General features: G+C 48.6%; 1 protein-coding gene across 12 annotated transcripts in view; it reads left to right on the top strand.

The window, feature by feature from the left end:
• Trappc12 (trafficking protein particle complex 12) overlaps nucleotides 1–26,637 on the top strand; it is a 59,866-nt gene that overhangs the window by 20,101 nt on the left and 13,128 nt on the right. For 6 of the 12 annotated variants that reach the window (XM_006515059.2, XM_006515057.2, NM_001377007.1 and 3 more), the window contains exons 4-6: nucleotides 7,909–8,022; nucleotides 9,195–9,333; nucleotides 18,401–18,513. In XM_006515059.2, coding sequence (XP_006515122.1) covers nucleotides 7,909–8,022; nucleotides 9,195–9,333; nucleotides 18,401–18,513 — 366 coding nt within the window. Of the gene's footprint in view, nucleotides 1–1,084; nucleotides 1,192–7,908; nucleotides 8,023–9,194; nucleotides 9,334–18,400; nucleotides 18,514–19,997; nucleotides 20,879–26,637 lie in introns of those variants that run through there. The other 6 variants (XR_003950034.1, XR_001780444.2, NM_001377005.1 and 3 more) reach the window with 3 other exon arrangements.

Here is a 26,637-nt window from a genome sequence, read left to right as displayed (position 1 = left end):
AGAGATAGACTTTCTATAAGATATAAGAGTTCTTGGAGCCTAATGTATTATGTGGCATACTTCAAATTCTAATTTTAAAAAATATTTCTTTTTTTTTAAAGATTTATTTATTTATTATATGTAAGTACACTGTAGCTGCCCTCAGACACTCCAGAAGAGGGAGTCAAATCTCGTTATGGATGGTTGTGAGCTACCATGTGGTTGCTGGGATTTGAACTCCTGACCTTCGGAAGCAGTCAGGTGCTCTTACCCACTGAGCCATCTCACCAGCCCAAAAAATATTTCTTTACCAGACATTTCCAATATCTAACATTGAAAACAAAATGGAAATAAGAAGGTAGAAAATGTTGAGAATAGCAAAAAAAACCCACTAAGAAAATAATTACCATTTCAAATAGCGAAAGGTAGGGGAGTGCTCACAAGAAGCAGTGCTGGCAGGGAGGGTAGCTCAGTGGTGGAGTGATTGCCCAGTGTGTATGGGGTCAGTTCCAACACCACAAACACCACCCAAAACCTGAACCCTGAAGGAAAACATTGAAAAAGACTGAATAAATCCAAAACGTTGAATATACAGAAATGACAGAAGACCTGCATTCAAGATATAAAAAGAACTTCTCAGACTAAGATGAAGAAATAGGCTGGTAAGGAGAGAGATAAAAGACATGAAGAGGCTCCAGGAAGTCAGGTAGCAAGGAAATATGGAAGTGCTCATCTCCAGCAGAGGTCACAGAGGCATAAACAGAACAGGAGCATCCCGAGCCCGGCAGCTTAGCAGAGCTCAGCAGCACAGCCTGTAGCTGGAACAAGGAGTCCATAAAGCTGCCCCAGAACAGACTGAGAGCAGCTACGGACAGGGTTGTCTTAGTTAGGTGTCTACTGCTGTGGTGAAACTTCATGACCAAAAGAAGCTTGAGGAAGAAAGGGTTGATTTGGCTTAAACATCCTGGGTTCAAGTCCACTGGGTTCAAGCAGGAACCTGGAGGCAGGAGCTGATGCAGAGGCCACGGGGGGGGGGGGGGGGGGGGGGGGAGGGTGCTGCTTACTGGCTTGCTCCCCATGGCTTGCTCAGCCTGCTTTCTTATAGGTCCCAGGACCATCAGCCAAGAGGTGGCACTGCACCTACTTTGAGCTCGGTTCACCCACATCAATCAAGAAAATGCACTACAGGTCTCCCCACTGGCCAGTTGTAAGGCAAGGAACGTTTTCTCAATTAAGGTTGCCTCTCTAAATGGCTATAGTATGTATCAAGTTGACATAAAAATCAGCTTTCACATGGATGTTTTATAACCTTTCACCCTACTTCTAGTATTAGGCTTTGAAAAACAACTTAGAAGACCAGGTGTGGTGGCTCACACCTGCTACCCCAGCAGGGAATTGGCAGATGGAAGCAGAAGGATGCAAAGTTCTAGGCCAGCCTCAGCTGTGTACCAAGGCTAAGGGCCTGTCTTAGAGATCCAGAATACACTCAGAAGTTCCCGCAAAAAGGATAGGGTCATAGCTTAGTGCAGAGCACTGGCTTAGCATGCACAAAGCTCTGAGCTTGTCTTCAACACCACAGAAAAAAGAGCAAAGGCCTAAGGGATTATAATTGACAATAAACAGGATTTCACAAAAGGCAAGGCAAAAAGAAAAGAGCACCTAAAAACCCAGCCCTCCAGGTGGAAGCAGGAGGGTTGCTTCTAGGCCTGACCACACTCAAGAATATCTCAAAACAAACAAATCAGCAAACAGTAAAAACCTCCTTGTGCAGGTATAGAAAGATATGCCAAAAATATTTCTACAACCAGGTATAGTGGGGAACGTCTTCAGTCTCAGTACTGGGGAGGCAGAGGGAGGCACAGGTCTCTGTATCTACAGTCAGCCTGGTTTGCAAATCAAGTTCTAGGACAGCCACGGCTAAAAAAACTACAAGAGTTGACAGCTGATGGGTCAGTGAGTAAGAGTGCGTAATGTATAAGCATGCAGCCCAGGTTCAAATCCCCAGCACCCACATAAAAGGCAGGCATAGTTGCATATCCCTATAATTGTAGCACTTAGTAAGAACCAGATGGGCCAGCCAGCAAAACCAAAGAAACAAGGTCCTAGTACAGTGAGAGATGCTCTCTCCAGGGAATAAAGCAGAGAGCGATAGAGGAAGACACGCAGCTTTCTCCTCTGGCCTCTACATACATGCACAAAGGCATGTGCACCTACATGCAGGCACACACAAAAGTGCATTTGTTACATATTTGTAACAACAAAGAAAATCATGTTATATACAGTCAGTTAAACACTCTGGAGCAATTGAAATAAATGAGCCACAGCCACATTCATCAATACAGATAAGTTTGAAAGCAATATTGAACAATAAAAGCAAATTACACAAGCTTGCCTAGAGGGTTTATATTCATATGTGACAACATGACACCTCAGCCATGAATGGGAAAGTCAGGCAAACTGTAAGCTTTTTCTGTTGGAAATCTACTCAGCTCACTTAGCACCTGCCATATGCTCCCAGCACCTTTTGCAAGTTGTCCCCTGTGTTAACAGGTCTTGAGAGATCTTGTCCCTTGCTACTTTTTGGCTCTTCCACACCCATGGGACATCCCTCTCTCACTCAGCAGTGACTCCTCTGTCCTGGCTGGCTCCCAAAGGATCTAATGGCAGATTAGTGAGAAGATATGACCATAGTCATACTTAGGTCCCTTGGTGACAAGATATTCCTGGGCCTGACAGTGTCTGGAACACAAAGTAAACTTGAGCCAAATGAGTATTCTATATTCTCTCGTCAGTAAATAAAGACTGGGGGAGGCAGAGAATTGAAGCTGGGAGCTAGATCTACTAACGTGTGGTGTATGGTTTCCTCACTCAGCTCTTGGTGACTTTCTGTTTAAATAGCAGTCTGAGGGAAACATCCCTTCCTGTTTCCCTCGTGCCTGGTTGACCCAGGCTAGACATCCAAATCACAACTAGTGATTGGTCCTAAGTTACCAGGAGCCCTTTCTGCCTGCAAGTTCCAAATCTAACCCTGGACCTTGACTCTCTACCACAAGTTCATGTTCCCAAATGCCTTACAGCCCCTGAGACTCCTGAGGAATGAAGGTGGCAGGGCTGTCAGGCTGCTGCCCTGGGCTGTTGTGTGTTAAGGTGAGGAGGAAGTGGAACCTTGTGACTCACTGGGTTTGGCTGTCGTGTTAATGTAAGCTTTTTCAGATTTAAATGCATGACGTGTGTAGTCTAGTTGTAGCAGTTGTCTCTAGTCAGCTTCTGTCGGGACCTTACGCTGGGAGGGGCTGGCAACAAGGTAATGCTTCTGCAGTCCGCTCATCCAGGGAAGAAGCTACTTCCAGAAAATTTATATTTACTTAAAAGATAAATAATTAAGATGCTGGGTTGTTTTCCATTTTTATTAGCAGGTCTAGTTTGAGAGAGAGGGGAAACAACTCAGTGTATGGAATCACAGTGGGCTCCATGGGGTTTTTAAGACATTTCACTATTTTTAATCATTTAGGGAGGACTGCCTATCTGTAAATTCCTTACAAATAATTGTATTGCACATTTAAGTGTTTTACTTATGGTGGATATCCATACAGAGTGGTTATAAAATGAGATAGAAGCCTTTACTGCATAAGAATTGTTTTTAAAATATGTGAACAGATTTTTCTCATGTACCTATTTTTGCCTACACACAAATTCTAATTGACTTTCTAATGTGTTAAACAGAAACCAACATACAATGTGGCATAATAAAACTTAGCATGAGGAAATTCAGTATCTGCTACAGTCATCCCTTGGTATCCCTCAGAGATGGTTTTCAGGAACCCCAGGGAGGTACCAAAACTGAGGGAGTTCAGATCCCATGCATACCTTGCATAGTGTCTGTGTGTTTCTTACACAGTCCCCAGTGTAGTTGTCCCCACTGCATTCCTTCTAACTCCGACGCCTCAACTGTGTGTGTGCAGGTGTAGGCTGTGTGGGGGAAGTCCCGCATGAAACCAGCCCACAAGTGGTTTCCTAACACTATCCATTGGTTAGATTTGCCCCTGCAGATTGTGTGGGTACAGAGGGCTGCCAGTCTAAATCCTTAAACTTTTCAACACACTCCCCCACCTGAACTCTGCTGGCACGAGCCTACCATGGCCAGTACATGGTAGCTACATGTGAAATGGTGGTAAGAAAATGGGGCAGCATTGAAAGAATCCATTTGGAGGCTGCTTGTTGACCAGGTCCAGTTGCCCTCGTCCTGGGTGATGTTGGAGCTTTCACTGGAACTCAGTGACTTTGCTGCCACACCGCCACCACCTCCTCCCTTCGGTTTTCCTGTCATTCTGCTCTCCTTCCCCTCCACTCCTCGTGCTAAACCAGTGTGAACCAGTCTGGGTCTCCACCAACAACCTCGTAGTTCAGCCTTCTCTCCCAGAGTACAAGGAAGGCTGTGGTGGCCTGCTTGAGCCATGACACAGTGGATTGGCTATCATGCCCTTTTCACGGAGCTGGTCCTTCTCCTCTGCTTCCTGCAGCTTCCTCAGTCTTGCTTGGTTCTCCAGCAGGTACCACAGTCCTTCCAGCCTGTGAGTGGTGGTCATAGTGGGGTCAGTTGGAGTAGCAAGCTGAGCAGGTCAGGCATGGAAGTGTGCTGTGCTTTGCTCCCAAGAATCCCACCGTGGACTCTCGAAGCCCTGGGTACATAGAAGCCAGTGGGAGGCCTCATCGCAGTGCTCTTACAGAGGCCTAGAATGAAGACCAGCTAGGGCCTCTGTAGCCAGGAGCCAGCAAACACCCTGGGCAGACCACCGTGGTTCTTTCTTCTCTCTCTTTCGTCAGGGTTAGTCTCAGGAGGAAAATGCTGAAGAGGCCATTCGTGCACACTGTTTTCCAGAGAGAATATTACATTTACATTGACTGCTCTACTTTTATTTTTTGAAACTTTGTTCTGATTTCTTAGGCTAACAAAGGCATCTGTCTGTGTGTGTGTGTGTATAATATTTGTGTTTCTTTATTAGTATAAGTAAACACTTTTATTTGTTGTTTTGTTTTGCTATGAGTTTACTGTCTGCTCCCAATTCTTTGAATATCTGTTTATGAGATGAAATGATAGTATACTTAATTGACCCCCAAAAATTCCACCAGAGAACTCCTAAACCTGATAGACAACTTCAGCAAAGTAGCTGGATATAAAATTAGCTCAAACAAATCAGTGGCCTTCCTCTACACAGAGAATAAACAGGTGGAGAAAGAAATTAGGTCTGTTTATGAGAAATGTTACAATAAAGAATACTTTTCTAGGCTGGGTGATGGGGTCAGCCAATAAAGTACTTAACTGTGCAACTAGGTGAACCTGAATCTGATCACCAGAGCGTGTTAAGACACCAGGCATGCTTTTATAATCTGTAATCACACACTTGTAATCCCCACACTGGAGAGACAGAGCAGAGGGACCTCACAACTCCCTGCTCAGCCAGTCTGGCCTACTTGATTAGTGAAAGACTCTGCCTCAAGAAAACAAGATGGAGCACATCTGAAGAATGACACCCAAGGCTGTCCTCGGCCTTCCACAGACACACCAGACTCACTTCCATCCGAGCCCCAGGAATGAAACTGTGAGACACTATTGGTCTCTGGTGCCCACTGACCATTGAGACCCAAGGTTCTTTCATCCCCAAGAGCTGAGGGCAGCCATCCTGTCAGTGCAGCCATGCTGAGCATGTGTGCAGGAGGCAGGGGAGAGCAAGAGCGTTTGCGAAGGGCCAGCCCTGCCAGCTTGATTAGAGAAAGTCAGGGTACAATTGAGGAGGGTGGACGGGTTCAGAGACCAGGACAGACAGAGACAGTTTTTCAGAGGTGGCCAGTAGGAGTCAGGTGAAGCTCTTTTGAATAATTGATGTAATTATGCTTCCCCTAATGGTTTTGTTAGCCCTGGGCAGCTCACTGTGCTGATGCAGCTGTGTGCTTACAAGCAGATAAAGGAAAGGACCTGACTGAGCTGTGGGCTCCATCAGTCAAAGAATGACAAGAATAAGGAAAGTGTGTGAGACACATGCTTAGTAAGTGCCTGCTGTATACAGAGGAGGGCACTGTGCATTGTTACCAAGTGAGCAAGCCTTGCTCCAGCACTGGTCCACAAGACACCATAGCTGTTTTGTGACAGCTGAGTCCCCCAGGACTGCCCAAAGCCACTCTACAACAACTGTTAACTCCTGGTCTCAGTTTCATAACCAAATAGGCGGGTCTGTGGCCTCTCACCTGTGTGGCCATCTCGATACTTTTCCAGTTTTCTATTTTTATCCTTCCGACATTTGTCACAGTGAAAAGCTGAATCCTTATCCTCAATGGAGAAAGATGTGGATATTTTTTTTTAACCAGGAACAACTAAGCCTTACCCAGATGCACATTATCTCAGGACGCCCACGCCCTTTCATTTTGGTTTTGGAGTTTTCTTGTTATTTGTTTGTTCATGGGACTTTTTGTTGTTTCTGTTTTGTTCTGGTTTAAAGTTAGGGTTTCTATTGCTGTGAAGGGGCACCATGACAAAGGCAACTCAAATCGCTCTTCTGCTTTGAATTCCTCAGGGGCTTCCTATAGCCCTTTGGATTAGGCCTAGAAGGCCTACTCATGCTCGGATTGTCTTTGCCTGTCCCTGCTGACCTGGCTCTTCTTCCTCAAGCAGCCCCTTTTGGAGGGACCCCGGACATTGTTTGTGGTGCTTGCTCCCTCTCTTTGCTTTCCCTGCCTGATCCCTAAGTGTCCTGTTCCTTCCTTCCTTGTCCTTTCTCTTCTCTACATCACATCTGAGGTTCAGTCTGGCCACCCAGCCGTGCACACTCACCTCACCCACACACTAAACTTCTTTTTTGGGTTTTTTTTTTGGTTGGTTGGTTGGTTTGTTTGTTTGTTTGTTTGTTTGTTTGTTTTGAGACCAGGTTTCTCTGTATAGTCCTGGCTGTCCTGGAACTCATTCTATAGACCAGGCTGGCCTCAAACTCAGAAATCTGCCTGCCTCTGCCTCCCAAGTGCTGGGATTAAAGGTGTGCACCACCACCATCTGGCCACACGAAACTTCTTGTTAAAGCTTATGCACATGGTCGTTCCATCCATCCCTGGAAGGCATCGAATGCCCATCCTCCTTGCAAGATCCCAGTAGTAACGAGGTCATTCACGACTTTGTCCATAGCAACTGTTGGCAGCCTGTTTGTTGACTGACTCATGTGCCGGTTGTGTTGAGAATCATGTGTGAGGATCTTTTAGTTCCTGAAAGGGTTGAAACACTGATGTTGTCCTGAAGAACTACTTTGTGATTCCTTTGTTACTGTACAGGGGAGAGCCTGAGCAAATGAGTCGTTGCCCTTGTTACCAGCCTTTCCATGCCTCAGGTTTTGACTGGATGAAGGAGATGTGCTGTGTTGGTGGGCAGTCCTGCCTTCGCCCAGTTCACCGACTATTGAGGAAGTAGAATTGTGCTGAACATATAAGACGCCATATTTTATAGTCTGTGCTGCTCCTACAGACACAATAAAAATATATCTGGCACATTTAACATAAAATTGAACTGATTCTACATCGACAGAAATCATAGCCCTTTCTGCTGCAGAGGAAGTCAGTCTTATTAGGAATTGGGGAGCTGTCCAGTAAGACCTCCCCATGTCGTAGGCATTATCCACTTTTACTGTTGGGGTCTGACTGTCTCAAAGCACCTGCTCCTTGTACCTCTTACTGCCAAGTCACAGTGGCCATGTCATCAAGTGACACTACTAACTTCTGCACCAGCTAGCCAGATGCCCTTGCCCTGGTTGCTAAGGTCTGGATGGCATTGCTCCCACAAAGCAAGAAAGTGTGTGTATGTGTGTGCATGCATGTGTGTGTGCGCGCGTGTGTGTGTGCACATGTGTGTGTGCGCCATGCAGCTAACACTGCCTGCTCCTTTTCTTACAGAGCTGCAGGAACTGGAGGGCAGCAGTCGACCTGTGTGGACGCCTGCTCACAGCCCACGGACAAGGCTATGGCAAGAATGGGCTGCCCACCAGCCACACCACAGACTCCTTGCAGGTGAGAGCTCCTATTGTGGTATTACCTGGTTCATCATCATTTGGGGACATATAGGGACCGTGGCCTTTCATGTAAGGTGAACAGAACGAGGATTTCCACAGGTCCTTCCTTCCCAAATTAACTACATGTTTAATCCTTCCTAAAAGACTTGAGAGTCTGTCTCCAGCAAGCATAGAGCTCACCTGTTCTAAACCGAGGCATGTGAAAGGAGAGATGTACATGGAAGAAACCTCCTCTAATGAGGAACAGCCTTGAAAGTCCTTCTGGACTCCCCCTCACACTCTCTGCCACTGAGAAGAGCTTCCAGAGGCCTATCTGTGGTAGGCTTCTTGCTCAGCCCCGCTGCCCTCCTGCCTCCTGCCCCTGTGTCTAGAGTCACACTCGGGGGAATGGTGTCTAGCATCCTTTCATGCCTCTACTCTTGTTTGTAAAGTCCTGACCAGTGTGCTCTTCTCAGATACAGTCCTCTCACTGTCCTGACCATGGCAGCTTCCTTCCACCCCATTGCTCAGTGGATTCTCCCCATCTGTGGGTCAGTATAACGCCCCCCATGTGGTCTCATGACAGGATTTTCTGTTCTTAGTTTGATAGGTATTCCACCAAAGCCCATACACTGTGTTTGTCTTACCCCCCTGTCCTGTCGGTAAGGGAAGACCAGCCTTCAGTGAGGATGTCACTCTACCCTGAGTCCTCTCTCTCTGCTGGGCCATCAGCATTATAGCCTTGGGTGCTCACCTTGCTCACACCTCACAGACCACCCTCCAAGCCTATGGTCGTACCCTTCCCTGACCTTGCAGGTCCTCCTCAGAGTCAGCCCTTCCATTCTGAAGGGCCATCCTCCGCCAGGCTGAGTGCCCCACCCACCCGTCCCTGCACTTCTCTGCTGTCCACACTGGTCCCGGTCCCAGCAGGAAGTGGGGATGTTTTCTCTTCCTTAGCTGATGTGCTGCTCAGGCTCGCACCTTGAGCTACTGCATTAGGTTCAGTTAATGAAATTCCCCACGCTGCTGTGTGGAGCTCAGCAGTGTGTTTGTAAGCATGGAACTGTGTAAACTGGAGGACAGCAGTAACCGTAGCCCTGAGCTCTGGCTTTCTTATATAGAGGCAGGGCCCCACACAAGGCCACCACGACAAGGACAGGGCTGACTTGGGTGTCCTATCCTGCATTTCAGCTCTGGTTTGTGAGGTTGGCGCTGCTGGTGAAGTTGGGCCTTTTCCAGAATGCTGAGATGGAGTTTGAACCCTTTGGAAATCTGGATCAACCAGACCTATACTATGAATACTACCCACACGTGTACCCAGGACGCAGGGGTAAGGCAGTGAGTGCTGCTTCATGCCAATGTATGTGTTCTACTGTGCTTTATACAAACTTCGAAACTCTGGCTTTTCTTTACCTTTTCAAATCTGAAAAACCAAATCAGTAGCCTAGCACAGCCACCATTCATGCAGTTTTGTGAACATACTGACTAGGAGTGACTTGGTGTTTTCTGGGTCTCTTAGAGGCCAGCTGACAAGCACCTGCTAGAACCTGTTACCCAGTGTTCTCCAAGGGAGCACCGCCATTGTGCCACAGCCGCACAAAACTGCATATGTTCCTGAAGTTTCTGTTGGCAGCTGCAGGAAGACTCTGTTCTTAATTTATTTTAAGATTTTGGTTATAGCAATGGAGGGCATCACAGTCTCTACCGTAACACAAGGCCATAGCATGGACTGTTCTAGGACAGGGGCAAAAAGTAAGGCTGGAGAAAAGGAGATTAAAACTGTCTAGAGCCTTTTGTCTAAGTGTAGTGGTTTGGATAAGAAGCCTTACTCCCCAGTGGGTGGCACTTATTGGGGACAGTTAAGATATGTGGCCTTGCTGGAGGAGGTGTGTCACTGGAAGTGGGCGTCTAGGTTTCAAAGCCGCCAGTGCTTCCCAGCACTTGCTCTGCCTGGTGGTTGTGAATCAGGATGTGAGCTCTCTGCTGTTCCTTTGCTCCGCCATCATGGACTCTAACCCTCTGAAACCATAAGACAAATCAACCCCTTCCTTCCATAAGTTGCTTTGTCCTGGTGCTTTATCACAGCAATAGAGAGCTAAAGCACAGAGGTGGAGGGCCTTATAGAGGCCTCAACTCTGCGTCACACGGAGAAAGCCATCTTGGGAGGACATTCAAACATATGGAATTTCAGGCCATTCTCATTCAAGCCAGTATACCATACTTCCCTCATTACTGGGTTAAAGTCCCCTAGAAGTCAACTTAAGGAAGGACAGGTGATTTTGATTCACGGTTTCAGAAGGAACACAGTCCCTCATGGACGGGAAGTATGGTGGTGAGGGCTGTGAGGCAGTCACAGCTCATCTGCAGTCTGCATGCAGAGAGATGAATGGATTGCTGGTGCTCCGCTCAGTCTCTGAATTCACTCCTGGGCCCCAGCCCATGCGATGGTGCTGCTCACATTTAGGGTGGGTCCTCCCATGTCAGTTCAGCACTTTGAGAAATGTCTTTACAGACCCAGAGTTACATCTCCTGGATGATTCCAGTCTAGTCAAGTTGTTAATGAAGAGGAACAGCCCCTGTCATATGCAAAGGTCTGACAGGTTAAGGGCGTCACTGTGTATGGGAACTGGGGGGACAAGGATTCTAGCTAGTCTCCTTTTCTTGATTTCTCGGATCATCAGGAGACAACTGATTTTTCTCAGAAGAGTAGCTATTTTCCTGAAAGCATAAGAAATGTTTCCTCAGTCCATCTCGGCCGCACTCTGCCTTAACCGCAAGGTTAGCAACTAGTTTCAATGGGGTTTTGTCTGTGACCAACAAAGCATAGAATGTGAACCACAGAGGCTCATCTCTCACTGGCACCAGGCTACTAAACCCATAGTCACATAGCTGCACAAAGGCTCTGTGCTATTCCTGGTGACATTCTCGAGAATTGCAGATGCAAGATTACTATCTCATCCCAGTAGCTTCTGAGCACTGGACAGCTGTTGGGGACAGTCTAAGCAGGTGTTTGCTGTAGGAGGGATAAAAAGCTCAGCTCCCCTGGGCTTCTGGCCACCACTGTCCTGCTGCTCAGTCTCAGCAGGCCTGCTGGCCTACGGTAACTCAGAGGCCTCTGCACCACATTCCTCTGTGAGGACTTTCCAAGGAACAAGCTTCCTTGAAAGATAGCAACATGTTTAAGTCCAGGCATCGAGTGGTCCGTTGTCGCTGTCCAGTTTAAGGCCATATCTCCCAGCAGATAATACAGCTTGAAGAACATTTAGGTACCCAGCCTGCAGATGTGCCACCCGAAGAGCAGGCAGATGTGCAGGCTGAGGAGCAGGCAGATGTGCAGGCTGAGGAGCAGGCAGATGTGCAGGCAGAGGAGCAGGCAGATGTGCAGGCAGAGGAGCATGCGGGTGTGCAGGATGAGGAGCAGGCAGATATGCAGGCAGATGTGCAGCCTATGTTCTGCTCCTGCCCGAAATTAAGTGGCACCTGGATGTGGATGAAGAGAAGACAGAAGCTGTGCATCATGAAGCAGCTATTTCAGATTATGAAATGGACATATATCATGCATGCTCAAGTGTTAATATGCATTCACGGTGATAGGCTGGATGCTGGCTAATGCTGCTTATCATTTTGTGGCATTACAAGCATAAATGTAAGAATTGATTCATTCATTTCATTTTAGCTCACAATATATAAGCAAAGCAAACCATTAACATGTGCTTTTAAAAGGGGGTTATAGTAATACAAACAAATAAATAACTTTTATGAATGAGCTTTAATATATTTCATTTAAGATTGGGTATTATAGCAATTCATGATATTCATAACAAGACTTGATGAACTGTGTGTGGAGCTAATGAAGTTGAGTTTTTTTGTTTGTTTTTCATTCATAAAAGGGACAATGCTGTATTTGATATATTTCTAGAACATTTAAGCAGTTTCTATCCAATGTTCAGCTGTTCTGCAAGTCCCATTAGCTTTGTCTACTGACCCTTAGCCCCACTTGGTCTACTGTGCAGAGTTCTCTTCTTGCTCATGGAGCAGCAAGGAGGACAGAGTTCAGGCAGCACAGCCCCAGCATTCACAGTGTCCTGTCCTCTGCCCTCTGCCCTCTGCCCTCTGGGCCTGCTCTCCCACCACACTTACTGCTCTTGCCCTGCCAAGGCTGCATGTCCCTCCCCAGCACTGAGGGCCCATGAATTCAACTCCCATTACCAGTCCTACCCCCTCCTAAAATCCGTTCCAACCAGGAGCTCCCGTACTTCCAGATCCAGGGGTTACATGTCCGCACATATTCAGTGACCATGCTTGCTCTCTGTGTCAGGAGCTTGTCTTCCTTGGTTTGGGAAAAACCACTTTCCCTGGGTTGCTAGAATTCCTTCCTGGGAGGAGATGTAAATATCTGTCCTTCCTCCTAAAGTCCCAAGGACACAAGAGTCTCGATCCCACCCTGCAGTTCCAGAGTAGAGGTGAGGGTTACCTACAAGGCACAGGCGCACCTCTGCCCATCAGGCTGTACAGGAAGCCTTTGCCCAGCCAGGATGAGGGCTTCCCCGAGCTACATAGATGGAGCCCCCTCCTCTACTCTTCTCTAGCCTGCATTCTCTAGACCCTCCCTGAGCTTGGATGCATTCACTCAAAGTTTCATAGAACAGGTGGTGGGGATTGGCTGGATAGTCAGGGAAGGGTCTCCTCTTCCTTCATGGTGGGCTGTAAACAGTCAGCAAGCCCAACTGGGACAATCCTTCTGGAAGGGGACGCAGCTGAACTCCCCCAGGATGCCAATCACCTGGCTCAAGAGCATTTGAGGCGCAGTTTAGCCTCTTTTCAGTGCCGGGTTCCTACGAAGACTAGCATAGGCATCGTTGCACATCTCTCTGTGTGAACATCTATGGGGCTCTCCAAGGTCTAAGTTAAAAGTGGTTTTACTAAAGCCTGTTGTGCCAGAGTTTTCAGTTTAGCCAGATTGCTGTTAAAACAGCCCTGCGCCCTCCTTTCCTTCCCAGCAGCAAGATGTGGTTTCTTTTCCCTCGGCAAGTCAGCAGCCTGGTTGGACTGACTTGCTGGGCCTGAGCCCCACCTGTTGGTCTTACTCTTCCCCTGACTCCTGTTCTGTGGGGCCTCCTCCCCAGGGGCTCACTCCCACACAGGCTTTGTTTCCTGCTGCTCATTTATTGGTGTTCTTCCCATGGTATGGGCATTTAGTCCTTTGTTAGTAATTTTAAAGGGAGCCTCTCCCATTCTAGGAAGGATAATTTCCAGGCCTGCAGGAGGGCCCTCTGATTTCAGAGGCCCAACCTAGCCTTTTTATTTGGCAGCAACTCCTGGTGGGCCCATGTACTCTATATCTAAATCATAATCCTGGCAGTGATGTTGGGATCAGACTAGGAATTAAGGCTATTTTAGTCAGGGTTTCTATTCCTACCAAAAAAAAAAAAAAAATCATGACCAAGATGCAAGTTGAAGAAGAAAGAGTTTATTCAGCTTACACTTCCACATTGCTTTTCATCACCAAAGGGAGTCAAGACTGGAACTCAAGCAGGTCAGGAAGCAAGAGAGGCCGTGGAGGGATGTTACCTACTGGCTTGCTTCCCCTGATTTGCTCAGTTTGCTTTCTTATAAAACCCAAGATGACCAGCCTAGGGATGGCACCACCCACAATGGGCTGGGCCCTCCCCCCTTGATCACTAATTGAGAGAATGCCTCACAGCTGTCTCATGGTGGCATTTCCTCAACTGAAGCTGCTTTCTCTGTGATAACTCCAGCCTGTGTCAAATTGACACACTTAAACAGAGGCACATGGAGACATGTACCAGAGAACTTTCTGGAATATTTTCTTTCTTTCCCTCTTTCCCTCTTTCTTTCTTCCTTTCTTTCTTTCTTTCTTTCTTTCTTTCTTTCTTTCTTTCTTTCTTTCTTTCTTTCTTTCTTTCTTCCTTCCTTTCTTTTATGACTGACAATTTGTTTTAAAGATTTATTTATTTTATGTATATGAGTGCACTGTCCTGTCACTTGCTGTCTTCAGACACACCAGAAGAGGGCATCAGAGCCCATTACAGATGTGATACCATGTGGTTGCTGGGAATTGAACTCAGGACCTTTGGAAGAGCAGTCAATGCTCTTAACTACTGAGCCATCTCTTCAGCCCCTGGAATATTTTCTTAACTAAGCCACAGCACACTGCTGCCCTGGTTATTGCCCAGACAGTGGCATAGCTCTAGGTACATGAATAGTAATCCCCAGGGGCCATAGAGAGCTGTTGGCAACTGCACAGGTGCCCTGCTCTCTGTGGAGACCTGCTGTTCTCCCTCCCTCAGGTCCACTTGCCACTTTCTCCTTCTCCAACAAAAGGAAACAGCAAGTACACTTAGCTTGGCAGATATTCCTGTGGAATCTTCTGCGTCAAAATGTTTTGGGCCCAGAGTCAGACAACCCTATGACAAACCCAGATTTGTCTCAGCTATCCACTGCTACTTCTGTACTCCCAGGGGGTATCGCACCCTCCCCAGGAGATGGCTGCCACCCCACCCCTGGCATGGAGGGATGAAACAAAGGGATCAGGTTATGTACCGAGCACTAGGGATTATTTTGGTTTTGTCTGTTTTTCTGCAATGTTCAGGACAGAACAACTGCTCTTAGGGACTTAAGATCGCTTTCCCAACCCTGTTCTCTGATTGGCTTTGAGAACCTTCCTTGTACCTTCTGGGTGCCTTCTGGGTTTTTTTGTTTTTGTTTGTTTTTGTTTTTCGAGAAACCCTTCGAGACAGGGTTTCTCTGTATAGCCCTGGCTGTCCTGGAACTCACTCTGTAGACCAGGCTGGCCTCGAACTCAAAAATCCGCCTGCCTCTGCCTCTGCCTCTGCCTCCCGAGTGCTGGGATTAAAGGCGTGTGCCACCACACCCGGCTTTCGCTGCAGTGCGCAAGGTACTGCACATGGTACTGCGCACGTGGCACGGTTGTAACTGATGACCAGCCACTGAGTCGTGATTTCCAGTGAGCTAACTGTGTGCATTTGCTGTGTTTCTGTCTTTGGAATGCCCGCACACCACCACTTTCAGTCTGTTCAGAGCCCTCTCCGTGAGAAGGAAAGACTCGCCATGGCTCGAGTTTGGGGTTTCCATGGCGCTGCTTATCTTTCCATGGTCCCTTCCCTTTCAGTGCATGATCTCACACGGGAAAGAAAACACATTCTCATTATCTCAGTGCACCTGCCAGCGGTGCCCCAATGGGCTGTGGTCTGTGCTAGGTTAGGGTTGCAGCGCCTGCCATGCTGCTATAGACACTCACTTCTGAACTTAGACCTGAGGACAGATCACCCTCAAATCATCGAGCCAGATGTACAGACTCTCGAATTAACTGAGTGCTAAGTTTCCGTCCTCCCTGCTGCCATCTGCTCCTCGAAATTCTCACCCAGTCTTCAGTCTTCCTCTGCTCCCTCCAGTGTCTGCAGCTCACAGGTCTCTTTCTCAGGCAAATTCTGAATCTTTTATATCCACACAAAACCTGACATGGCTGCATAATATTGTAAACATCTGGAATTTCATTCTTTACTGCAAAGTCAGTTTACCTCCCACAGCTAACATGTTAGGCTGACATTAGATTTAGATTTATAGTTCACATTACTCTGCCTGAACTCCTGAGTACCGAGAAGGGTGTCCTCCTGCTTCCTGCAGCTTTCTGTTTCCCCGACACTTGCGACAGTTGAGAAGCTACTTGGAGCACTACCTGGATTGGATGACCTAGTCCATATTTTTTATCACTCTACCTCCATCTAAAAAAATTTGATCAAATAATAAATATTTGATCTAGGGTACTTTTTGTTTACATACCAATGTAGCATTAGGTGGAAGATGTCTTCATAGCATTGAGAGTAGTATGTGTCCTTGAACACTCTCACACAGCGGTATCTCAGCAGTAGAGCATCTCAGGGAGACTGATGGAGTGATCAGTATCCCCATCAGCTGCCAACCTGCTCCTTCCACCCCGGTGATGGGGAGGAGGATACCAGGGAGGGGAGAGGGTGTCCAGGGTCTCCTGATGGATCAGTGAATCTAGTTAAGTGTCCCTGTTACAAAAATGAAAGAGGAAGACTGAGACCAACCTGTGGGTCTGTGCCTTAGGGACGGAAGAAGCTACAGTGGGACTCTCCCCACATGCTCTCTGTTGCCAGTGGCGAACATACATATAGTGTTGGGTACATGGCAGCAAGTCCAGCTGTGCCTCTGCCCCACGCTGCCAGGAGCTGCCTCTCTCCGAGAGCAGCAGTGACCCATGGAGGTCACACCCATGCGGCTCTCTGCTTTCAGTTTTCAGTGCACACACCAAGGCCCAGCAGATTTCTAGCACATTCCTCCCTGACTTTCCACAATGGTGGTGTAGCTCTTCAACACTGCAGGGGACAGTCTGAAATAATCTTCAAGTAGTTGTTTTTATTTAATGTGTTCTCTCTCTCTCTCTCTCTCTCTCTCTCTCTCTCTCTCTCTCTCTTCACCACCACCACCACCCCAGCCTCATTTAATATTTTCTAAACAACTAATGAGAATACTTCCTCAGTATTCATGTCAACCTATTTTTAGACAGGCCCCGACTGTACATGGGAGACACACACACACAGAGGACTAGGCTCTTCTTACAGATTTTGACTGGCCAGGCTTTGTTGTACTGGGTAGCCAAACTGAACCTGAAGGATGCTGAAATTCCCAGCAGCTGAGACAGGCAAGCTCGTCCATACTTGGGGAGTGTGGTGGCTTGATCTGGGCACTTGAATGCCTGGTGCCCAGGTAGTGGTGCTGCTAGGGGGCGTGTAACCTTTCTGAGGGAAGTATGTTACACTTGAGTGTGTGTTTACACTTTTAGAGACATGTTGTGACCAGGGACTGGCCTCTACTTGGTTCTTAAAACTTGCCACGTAACTTGTAAGTTAAATCCGTTTGCTTAGCATGGAACTGACAGACAGTATTTCCCAGCTGTTCTCTTCCTGTCTCAGTTCTAGAGCTTCCTGTTCTCCTATGTAGTTCCCATCAGTTTCCTCTTTCGAATGCAGCCACATGCCTTGTGCTGATGGGCAGTCCTGAAGACTCTAATCTGGAGAAGCCTCAAGTGTGCCAGCAGACCTGTGAGCAGGAAGGACACCTTTTCCTGCTCCTGCTCTAGCTCCACTCTGTGCCAAGCTAGCAGGAGCCCAGGATGGAGAGATGGCCTGGCTGAGATGTCTGGCCCTCTCTGGCAGCCTCAGGAACACCTCCTGAGCCCTGTTCTCTGAGCCCAGGATAGGGAGGTCCCTTCACTGAGCTATCTGCCCCTTCTCTGGCATCGCCAGGAGCACCTCCAGAGCCAGTTGCTTTCTTTGCAGCCCTCCCTGCTGGGAAATACAAATCCACTGCCTTAGTCAATGTTTGATACCATGACCAAGGCAACTCTTATAAAAGAAAGCATTCAATTGGGGGCTTGCTTACAGTTTCGGAGGGTTATTTCATTATCATCATGGAGAAGACCATGGCCATGCAGGTAGGCTGAGAACCTCATCCTGAATGGGGGGTGGGCGCTGACTGAGCTTTTGAAACATCAGAGTCCACCCTTCCTTTAAGGCCACACCCCCTAATTCTTGTAATCCTTTAAAGTCACTCCCTGGCAACTAAGCATTCAAATGTATGAGCCTATGGGGGCATTCTTATTCAGGCCCCCATATTCCCTCTCCACTCACACTCACACTCTGACCTGCTACAGTAATGTACTCTGTATAGCTTTCATTGGTGGCCATTTGGTATCTGCTACTGAATTTATTTGTGAGAACCTCTGTGGTTGCTGCAGAGCTGTGGCAATAGTGGTAACATCTGGTCTCCCTTGGTAATTGGCTAGATATGTAAGATATGACTTAGCAGAGAAAACCAGCTTGTATTCTACAGCTAAACCAAAAATCAAAGGACTTCTGTTCTTGCTTCCAATGCAACACCTGTGTGCTGGCTAGTGTTTTGTCAGCTATACAGACAGAGAGCCTTAGTTGAGAAATGATCTACCAGATTGGCCTGTGGGCAAGTCTGTGAAGCACTTTCTTGATTGATACTTAATTTGGGAGGACCCAAGTTGTCGGGGTCCGTGCCACCCCTGGGCAGGGGGTCCTGGATGATATAAGAAGCAAGCCAGTAAGTAGCACTCCTCCATGGCCTCTGCATCAGTGCCTGCCTCCAGGTTCCTACCTTGAGTTCCTGCTCTGACTTCCGTGGGTGATGAACTACAAACTGGAAGATGTAATATTGCAATTGTTACATTTTGATCATGGTGTTTCATCACAGCAATAGAAACTGTAACTAAGACACCCTGTAAATGCTTCCTTCCTCTGGACAGTCAGAAAACACACACATCCATAGCAAGCTCACTAATTTACCTGTGGTTTCTACTCTAGGCTCCATGGTCCCCTTTTCGATGCGTATTCTGCATGCAGAACTGCAGCAGTATCTGGGGAACCCACAGGAGTCCCTGGACCGATTACACAGGGTCAAGACCGTCTGCAGCAAGGTAACTGTCATGGTGTTCAGTCCTCTTCCTCTGAGCATTCACACCACGGCATTCTCCACCGGTCCCCAAGGGAAACTGTCTCACTTCTTCCTCATACACAAGGTTCTGGAATAGTGTCACTATGGTATCCATACCTAAAGTGTTTGTCAAAGGCTAGAGACTGGTTTGGGGCAGAGCCACTGTAAGCCAGTTGCCCAGATGAAGCTCTGCTGTCTGGAAGACTCACAAGGACTGGACAGTGTGTGCATATTCCACGTGCCTGGCTTAGATCAGGGCGATGCTCTTATGCAGCATCCTCTTATATGGAGACATCACTTACTTTTCTTAAAGGAGTACAGTGATGGTTTTGTTTATTGCCTTTGAGTCATTTGGTGACTTCTCGTGTCTGGTTTAAATGGAATCAGTGTACCACACTGTCATGACACAGAAGCCCTTGGCTGTCACTGTCTGCAGATGCCTGTCTTCTGCTTTCTATGCCTCCCTTTCTGGCTCTGCAGACTGTCTGTTCCTCCAGGTCTCACCAGAGTTTTGCAAACTGATTGGGGAAGAACCCACACAGCAGAGACATTCCTAAGAGCCATTTGCATAAATAGGTATAATCCATAACCAGTAAGGTACAATTAGCTTGAGGTTAATTTCATTTGCCAGTGCAGATGAACCACCCCTACTCCACAATCCCAGGTAGATTTGGCTTCGGGGTAAGAGGTAGAAAGGTTTCCTTAGAGCCTCTGCTGCAGCAGATGAGGCTCTGTCTCATGCACTCAGAAAAAGAGGCGCGTGGGCTGGGAGTGTGGCCCGCTTCTCTGCTGATGGCTGACAAGACAGCGTGAGAGCTCTGTTCCAGGAAGGGTTGGTGTCTTTGCTAAAAGGGGTTTCTGACAGATGGGCGCACTTGGGCTTGCCGCTTTCCAGTAGACAAAGTTAGAAATACAGGACAACAGCCACCACCATCCTCTCCTCGCGGGCCGGCTCGGGCAGGCCAGCCGTCAGCCCCCTGATGGCTCTGCCCGCTGCTGCCGCTCCCCTGATCCAGATGCTCCACTTTCCCACTGCTCCTGCGGAGAACAAATTAGCTGTGACTTAATCAGAGACGATGGGGCATTCGGCAAGCCACTTAAAGAAGCAGAAAGAGAGACTGAGGAGCGCTTCATCCCTCTGGGCTGCAGACAGGCGCCCTGCCCCGAGGCTCACACTCCTGCCCCGCATCTGTCTACCCAGAGCAAACTGCCCTCAACAAAGGAGCTAGAACTTCCATCAGCTGGGTGTGCAGGGCGGCTGCCCTGCTGGGGGTCACAGCAGAAGCCTCTGATTGGCACGTTGCAAATCTCGGGCATGGACAAGAAAGCCACTGGGCACTGCGCAGCAGTATGGAGTCTCGGTCCACTGAAGAGCTAGAGAGGGACACACGAGAACCCAGAGAAAGCCAGGCTTTCCGGCTAGTAAAGATGTCTTCCATTCAGTCCTCTTTGCCTTTCTTTTCTTAGCACATGCATCCCCTCCGACTGGTGTGAGTAGTAAGAAAAGCACACACAGACAGGAGGACATCTGGAGCCACACAAACTGGGTGGAAACACCGAAGTGTACATCCTGACCAGGCCTGGCCTGCTGTGCTGAGCAACGCTACTAGTGGCCTGCACCAGTGACCACTCAATGCTGGAGCAGTGGGGATATTTAATAATTCTTCAAGTGTCCAAGAGCACTCTGAGAAGCCTCTTCCCTGTGGGAAGCCTACCTTCCAGAAGGCCCCCAGGTAGCCATGGTAAAGATGGGAAGGCCTACCTATTGGTCCTTGAGTGGGTGTTAGTCTCACATGTGTGTGCCGAGACCTCATGTCTACAGCAAGCCCTCACTCATGACAGCTCCTGCAGGCCAGGGCCCCAGCCCAGAGAGGTGTGCAGCAAGTTAGGACACCTGCCCAGCCACCTACTCAGATAACTGTAAAACTCAAAGCAGGGGTCATGGCCTGTGTAAATATTGTGGCAAGCAAGTGGTAGGGGCTGTATACAGAGTCAAGCAGGGTGCCAAAGTCACTCCAGACATCGTTCCCCTTGGACACATAGCCTTCCCGTGCTGTGGGTGTGTAGTGAGAATTACCCACATTTTAGGAGTGCAGGCTGGTATTCCAATCCAATCTAGTCTGTGCCCAGGGCTTGGGGTCCAGAAGAGCCCTCTGCTTTAGGGAGCCTCCTTGGCATAGGTAAGTGTCGCGTCAGGAGCCCTCTCTTCCAGCCCCACGCTTCACCTTCAGTGTTTCTTCCCACGGCCTGCCCACTCAGTTCCAAGTACCTCTCTCCATGACTGAACTTGATCACGGCGGTGAGCTCGTAAGACACCCAATAATAAAGAATGCATTTCAGCCTCTGCAGATTGAATGGACTGAAATTCTAACGTGTTTCAACTCACTGCCCCTCATGGGAAGCTTGAAACCGAAAGGTACAAGGTAACCTTGACTCAGCTGCACACTGCGGTCGGCTGCTGCCGAGCAAATGAGTCTGTGGCTTAGAGCCGTCTCTTTAATGTTGATTAGTAGGTTAGTTGTGCCTGCTGCTGGGTGTGGCGCTGTATTTTTGGTGCATGCAAGTACAGCCTCTGTCACCAACCCTTGCCTACTTCTAACTTCCCCTGGGGAGCAAATAGGCCATTGTGCCTTCCATGTCACACCAATCAGCTGTGTCCCCTGTCCACTCGTCTTTGAGTGAGCAGCACTGCAGCAGCACAGCACCCGTAGGGCAGACAGTTCTCATTCACTTTGGCTGTAGAATTGCTGGCTCGTGCATTACCGTGAAAATTCAGGAGACAGAAATTGTTGGGCAGAAACCAGCTTGTTCAGGGTAGGCCCTAAAGGAGACAGAGATGTCAGGTCTCTCAATAGATGGCGAGGGCCACAGGGAGATGTGTCTGTGTTGCAAGAGCCTGAAGGGACTGTAGGCATCTCCAGCACAAGCATGGCTCTGTCAGACCTTGCCCTTCCCGCATCCCCTCTGCCTTGCTAAAATCCTTAGGCTACATTCCGAAAGCTAGCCACCAAAGTCTGTTGTTCCCTTATTTGGCCACTTCTCCTCCTGAGGCTGACTACCAAGGTCCAGCTATCAAAGTATTAAAGTCCAACAATCAAACCCTCCTTTTGGCCACCTTAACTAACATGCCCAGTTCAAATTAAACACCTCATTCTAACATGGAGTTTTCCCTTTTCCCCTTGTAAACTGCCATTTGCCTGTGTACCACAGTTTGTCCTCCAGTCAAACACTCCTTCCCCTCTTCCTTGCCTCTTTTCTCCTGTCTGCCTTGTTTCTTTCCCCTTCTCCCTTGTCCCCTATCTCCTGTCCCTTATCCCTGCTCTCTGTCCCTCTGGAGCAAATAAATCTACTTGATACAGAGAACTTGATCATGGGGTGCCGTGAGCCAACTTGGCAATCCCAGTGCTCATGCTGGGTGGACCTCACCAGAGACCTCTGCCTCCTAAAAGTCCCCCTGGGTCCTGACCTGAGGCCAGCGTCTGACTTTCCCCGTGGGTCAAAGCAGTTACTGCTCTGTGAGATGATCGTGTACACTGAGGGGAAGTGGAGCCTCACAGAGTCCTTAGAAAGGGAGAGATTGGCTATGGAGGGAGGCAGAAGTAAGCCAAATGAGGGGACAGATGGAGGACAGAAGCCAAACCAGAGTCCCCCAGAAGGATGTCACTCCTTCAAAACAGGCTGTCATTCTGCACATTCCCACCTATGACATTCAGCATGGTGGCTCTGTTCTCGGGGTTTTAAAGGCCTTACACTCTTGTTTTTCATGGTCATGATAATGGATCTAGGGCAGGAACTCCTAAGGGCTCAGGCACCCATCCTGGAAAGCCACTCAGAGAAACTAGTCATAAAGTCAGAAATGGGGCCTTATTAACACCGTGACCATACCAGGAGGAGCAGGGTTCATGTCCTCAAGTCTGTGTGTAAAGTGGCTCTGTTAGCAGCACAGAGACGCCACGGCAAGCATGTGGTTCCATAGCGGCGCCCAGGTGGTCGGTGGGCCACTTGCTGTCACCTGGGGGCAGCACCTCATCAGCAGGCAACAGGTATTGCTGGGCACCAAGAAGTTCCCTGTCACAGGCGAGTCTTAGTCATTTGTCTTGAGTTTGTCAACAGGATCTGTTGATGGCTCTTTTCTCTCAGAACTGGGAATATGTCATGCCATCCCCTCTTGGTCTGTAAGACAGTTAACAGCTCCGAGATGTCACCGCACCCACAGGTTTCCATCTGGCTCCAGTGCACCTTGAGTGGGCTGCTAGGTCGCTCCCTCACACCTGTCAGTATCGCTGTTTGCTCAGAAGAAGCCCCCACTCCCTGCTTTCCTGTCCTCATGTGGCACCCACTCCCTCCCAAAAAGAGAGGGAGAATCCCAGAGCACTCATGCCCTGTCCTGGGAGTCCCAGTGTCACTGCCACCTGTTTGAGACAGTAACTGGTGTTTAAGTGTTCCCCCTTGCTCTGTTGGCCAAGATCTGTCCTTCTTATGGATGAGTATTCCATTGGCGTCCTGCAGGGGAGCCCTGCCCTCCACGCCTCCTCCCTCACAGTGTGAGCCCGTGACTCTAGGAGCCTAGGGTCAGGTGTCTGGAGAAACGGCTCCCAGTGGCCTCAGTGTAGGCCACAGCATCCCACACAGCCTGCTGAGAAAGCTCCCAGAAGTTCTAGAGACCCACTTACTACTTAGCAGTCAGCAAGCATTAGCCTCATTGCTCCCAGATCACGCATTTCCAACCCTTTTATATTTGTTACAGGGATGAAGGCAGAAAAAAAAGACCACAGGAAAAATCTGAGGCGGAGGAGCAGTTTTAATTTTTTTAATTTCTTGTTGCTGTTCCATGTAATTAATTTTCCCTCGGCACTTTTAAAGTTTACAAAACACTATAAGTACATTCTCCATGGAGCCCCACAGTCTGTAATGCTGACGAGAACAGAGTGTTGGGGCGTCCAGGTGAGAAATAGACATTAGAGATGATAAGCTTAAGTCATCCTGGACCTGAAGCAGCATCTCACGGTGCCTGGAGTTACCACTGCGCCTGTGCCTCACTCCACCAAAGGCAGGAAGGGCTGGGGGAAGAGGAACCGTTTGTGCTCTGGGCTGACAGTGTCATGCCCGTGATTCCCTGTAGTTTACAGCAGAGCTCCCTGAGGTGAGGGTGAGCTGTACAGCCCTTTCTGCCCAGACACCCCACTCACCCACGAGAACACACATTCTCCTTTGTGTTCACTCAGTCCCGTGTAGCCACTCTGCACTGTGCAGTGCCTAGTCCTGTGAGGTCACTGTCCCATGTTGTCATCTCACCCTGCATTTTGCTCTTTACAAGGTGTTGTCTCAGAACAGATTTGGGTTGCATACAGTATACAACAAAGTCTTAACCACTGGCTGACCAAAGGAGGAGGAACACGTGAACCCATGAGTTCAAAACCAGCCTAAGGCAGACTGTAAGATCTGTTTTGTGAGAGGGGGAAAGGATTTCACCTCTCCCAAATTCTAATGGATTTAGGGCAGGAACTCCCAAGGGACCAGGCTCAAGTACCCATCCTAGAAAGCCACTCAAAGAACTGAGACAACATCTTCCCTTTTCTTATTACAAAATAAGCTATCCAACTGACCTGTAGTCATAGCTTCAGTGTCCTACCTGAGAGCCATGACCTGGGTTTGCAGATTGCCTGCTTCTGTGGCACTGCCTGCCAGCACCTTTGGCTGAATCTCCCCCAAAGCTTCTCTGTGTCATCACCTGATTCTGGGTGTGGGGGGGCAGGGAAAGAGGGAGGTACAGCTTCTGGGTAAAGGAGCAACTGAGACGCTGTCTCATGCCCATGTCGGCATTGTGGGCACTGGCTACAGTGGACTCTTTATTTAAATTTGGTAGAGGTGAAAGAAGTCCTTTCATCTTCAGGTTTATCCAATAAAATACAGTAGAAGTGCCAGCCATCCTCCTGTAGACCTGCTTCAAGGCATTATCATTCTGCCACCTGTGCTTAATGGGGCCTCTGCCCTCAGAGCATATTCCAGAACCCCAGTACATTGTGCCTGCTGAGTGGGGCCTAGCTGATACTCGATCTCTGGCTCTTGTTTCCAGGACGAGATGGGCCTGTGGGTGGAGGGATACCATATTCACAAATTCAGCCTCTCCCTGCAGTATCTACATTCTCTAAAAGGGTCAGAACCCTGCGCTGGACATGCCCTTCTCACTGTGGTCACAACCTTGGGTGGCTGTCCTTCCCACTGGTGCTCAAGCCACTTAGTGGCCTGGGACACTGCAGACCCTGGAACTCTTCACATAGTCCTTACCCAACTCACAGGGGTTGAGAAAGGCTGTAAGTTGCTCGAGTCTCTTGTGCTGTGTGGACACACGCTATGTTAGTGACTGTTCTTAAAAGCGCTGCGACCCATGCCCAACACAGACCACTTTACGGTACAGAGGTTGTTTTGATTCATGATTTCAGATGGTTCAGGCTAGTCACTTGACCCCATGTACTTTGGCAGAGCATCACAGGAAGATTGTATGGCATGAGCAGTTCACTTGATAACATAAATAGCTAGGGAACCAAATGGTCCCAAGGACCTTTTCCTGGTACCTGCTTCCACCAGCTAAGCCTTACTTTGTGAGATTTCTAGAACCTCTCAGTAGTGCCACCAGCTTAGCACGTGGGCATTAAACAATGAGGGGGGATCATTTTACATCTAAGCCATAACACATATAGAAAGAAGAGGATTCCACAGAGTGTCACAAGGCCAGGAAAGCCCAGAGCAGGTAGTAGAGTCCTCAGTGGCTCTGCCTTTGCCACCCCATACACTGCAGTGGGGAGCCCCTCCTTGTTCCCGATTCTCTGCTGCTGCTCCTATGAAGTGCCCCACTTCTCCTTCAGAGCCAGAACATTAGGCAGATTCCACCCTCCCAGTGGGTGCTGGCTGAGCTCGCCAGGGCTCCATAGATACAGCTTCCCCCAGCCCTGAATGCCTAGTACAGAGATCGGACTGTTCTGAAATACATGGTGTGGTAGGCTTGGAGCACAGTTGTGCACATAGATCCTCCACGGCCCTGAGACCCAGAGAACTGTCGCCTTCCTGCCGTGTGTGGTTTCTGTCCTAAGTGTAAATGCCAGCCTTTGGTGTGTGGTTTCTGTCCTAAGTGTAAATGCCAGCCTTTGTCCTAGTTCCCTGAGCTCTCGGACTCGGTCCTGAATGCTGGTGCCCTCTGCTGTCCCTGATCCCTTCCCTTCCTTCCTGGCTCCGCGCACTCCAGCCTGCGGGGGTTAAGACTTCAGTCCCTTGTCGGTTTCTGCCTTCACGATTACTCATCAGAAGACAAATTAGCTGGGACATGCCATTTGACCTGGTTTGATCTGGCTCGTTTCTCTCAAAGGTCACAGTCTTTAACCCCGTGTCGGTCCCTTGAATCTCTCAGAGGTCACAGTCGTGAGCCCCACATGTTTCCCCGAGTCACATTCCACAGCTAATTGTTCTCTTGCTTATACAAAATAATGACTTTACAAAGGAGGGCGCCCACTGTGGCGTGGATGAGTGAAGAGAGGACAGTCAGTGGTGCCGTCCACTGCCTACCTGCCTCCTAGGGGTAGCCCCTGGGGTAATGTCACCCAGCAGGTGGGAGGAGGAAGGCTGGGTTTTCCACAGAGCAGACAGACTGCATGAAGACCTTTTCCATGAACATTATGCCTGTTTTCCTCCTACACATAGTCTTTACTCTTAACATATATTCACACCCTGCCCTTCAAAGTAATAATAAAATACTAAATCTTTTCCCTGTGTCACAGGGACCATAGAAGCTTTTCTTTCAGGGAAAACCCAAATACAGATGAAACAATGGAAAGGTTTTAACCAAACAATCAAAACTATGCAAAGTACCAGCTTTACAAAATGGACCCAGTGCTGAAGAAAAGGCTGGAGGCTCACTGGCACCCCGGAGAAAGGCGGGGCTGATGCTCCCACAGCACTTGATCACTCTTGTGTACAGCTTTTCATGAAAAGAAAAACTGAACGCCCACAGTGTTCAGTGTCTGAGAAGGCTCTATGAGTCTCATAAGCCTAAATTCTACCTTCCACCAGAGAGTAGGGCCTGCTCTTCTCGTTACCTCCTGGTAACTGGTAG

Source organism: Mus musculus, chromosome 12 (assembly GCF_000001635.26).
Source record: "Mus musculus strain C57BL/6J chromosome 12, GRCm38.p6 C57BL/6J".
In the NCBI taxonomy this organism is placed as follows: domain Eukaryota; kingdom Metazoa; phylum Chordata; class Mammalia; order Rodentia; family Muridae; genus Mus; species Mus musculus.
Note: the sequence above shows the minus strand (reverse complement) of the source record. Positions and strands in the feature narration are given on the sequence as shown.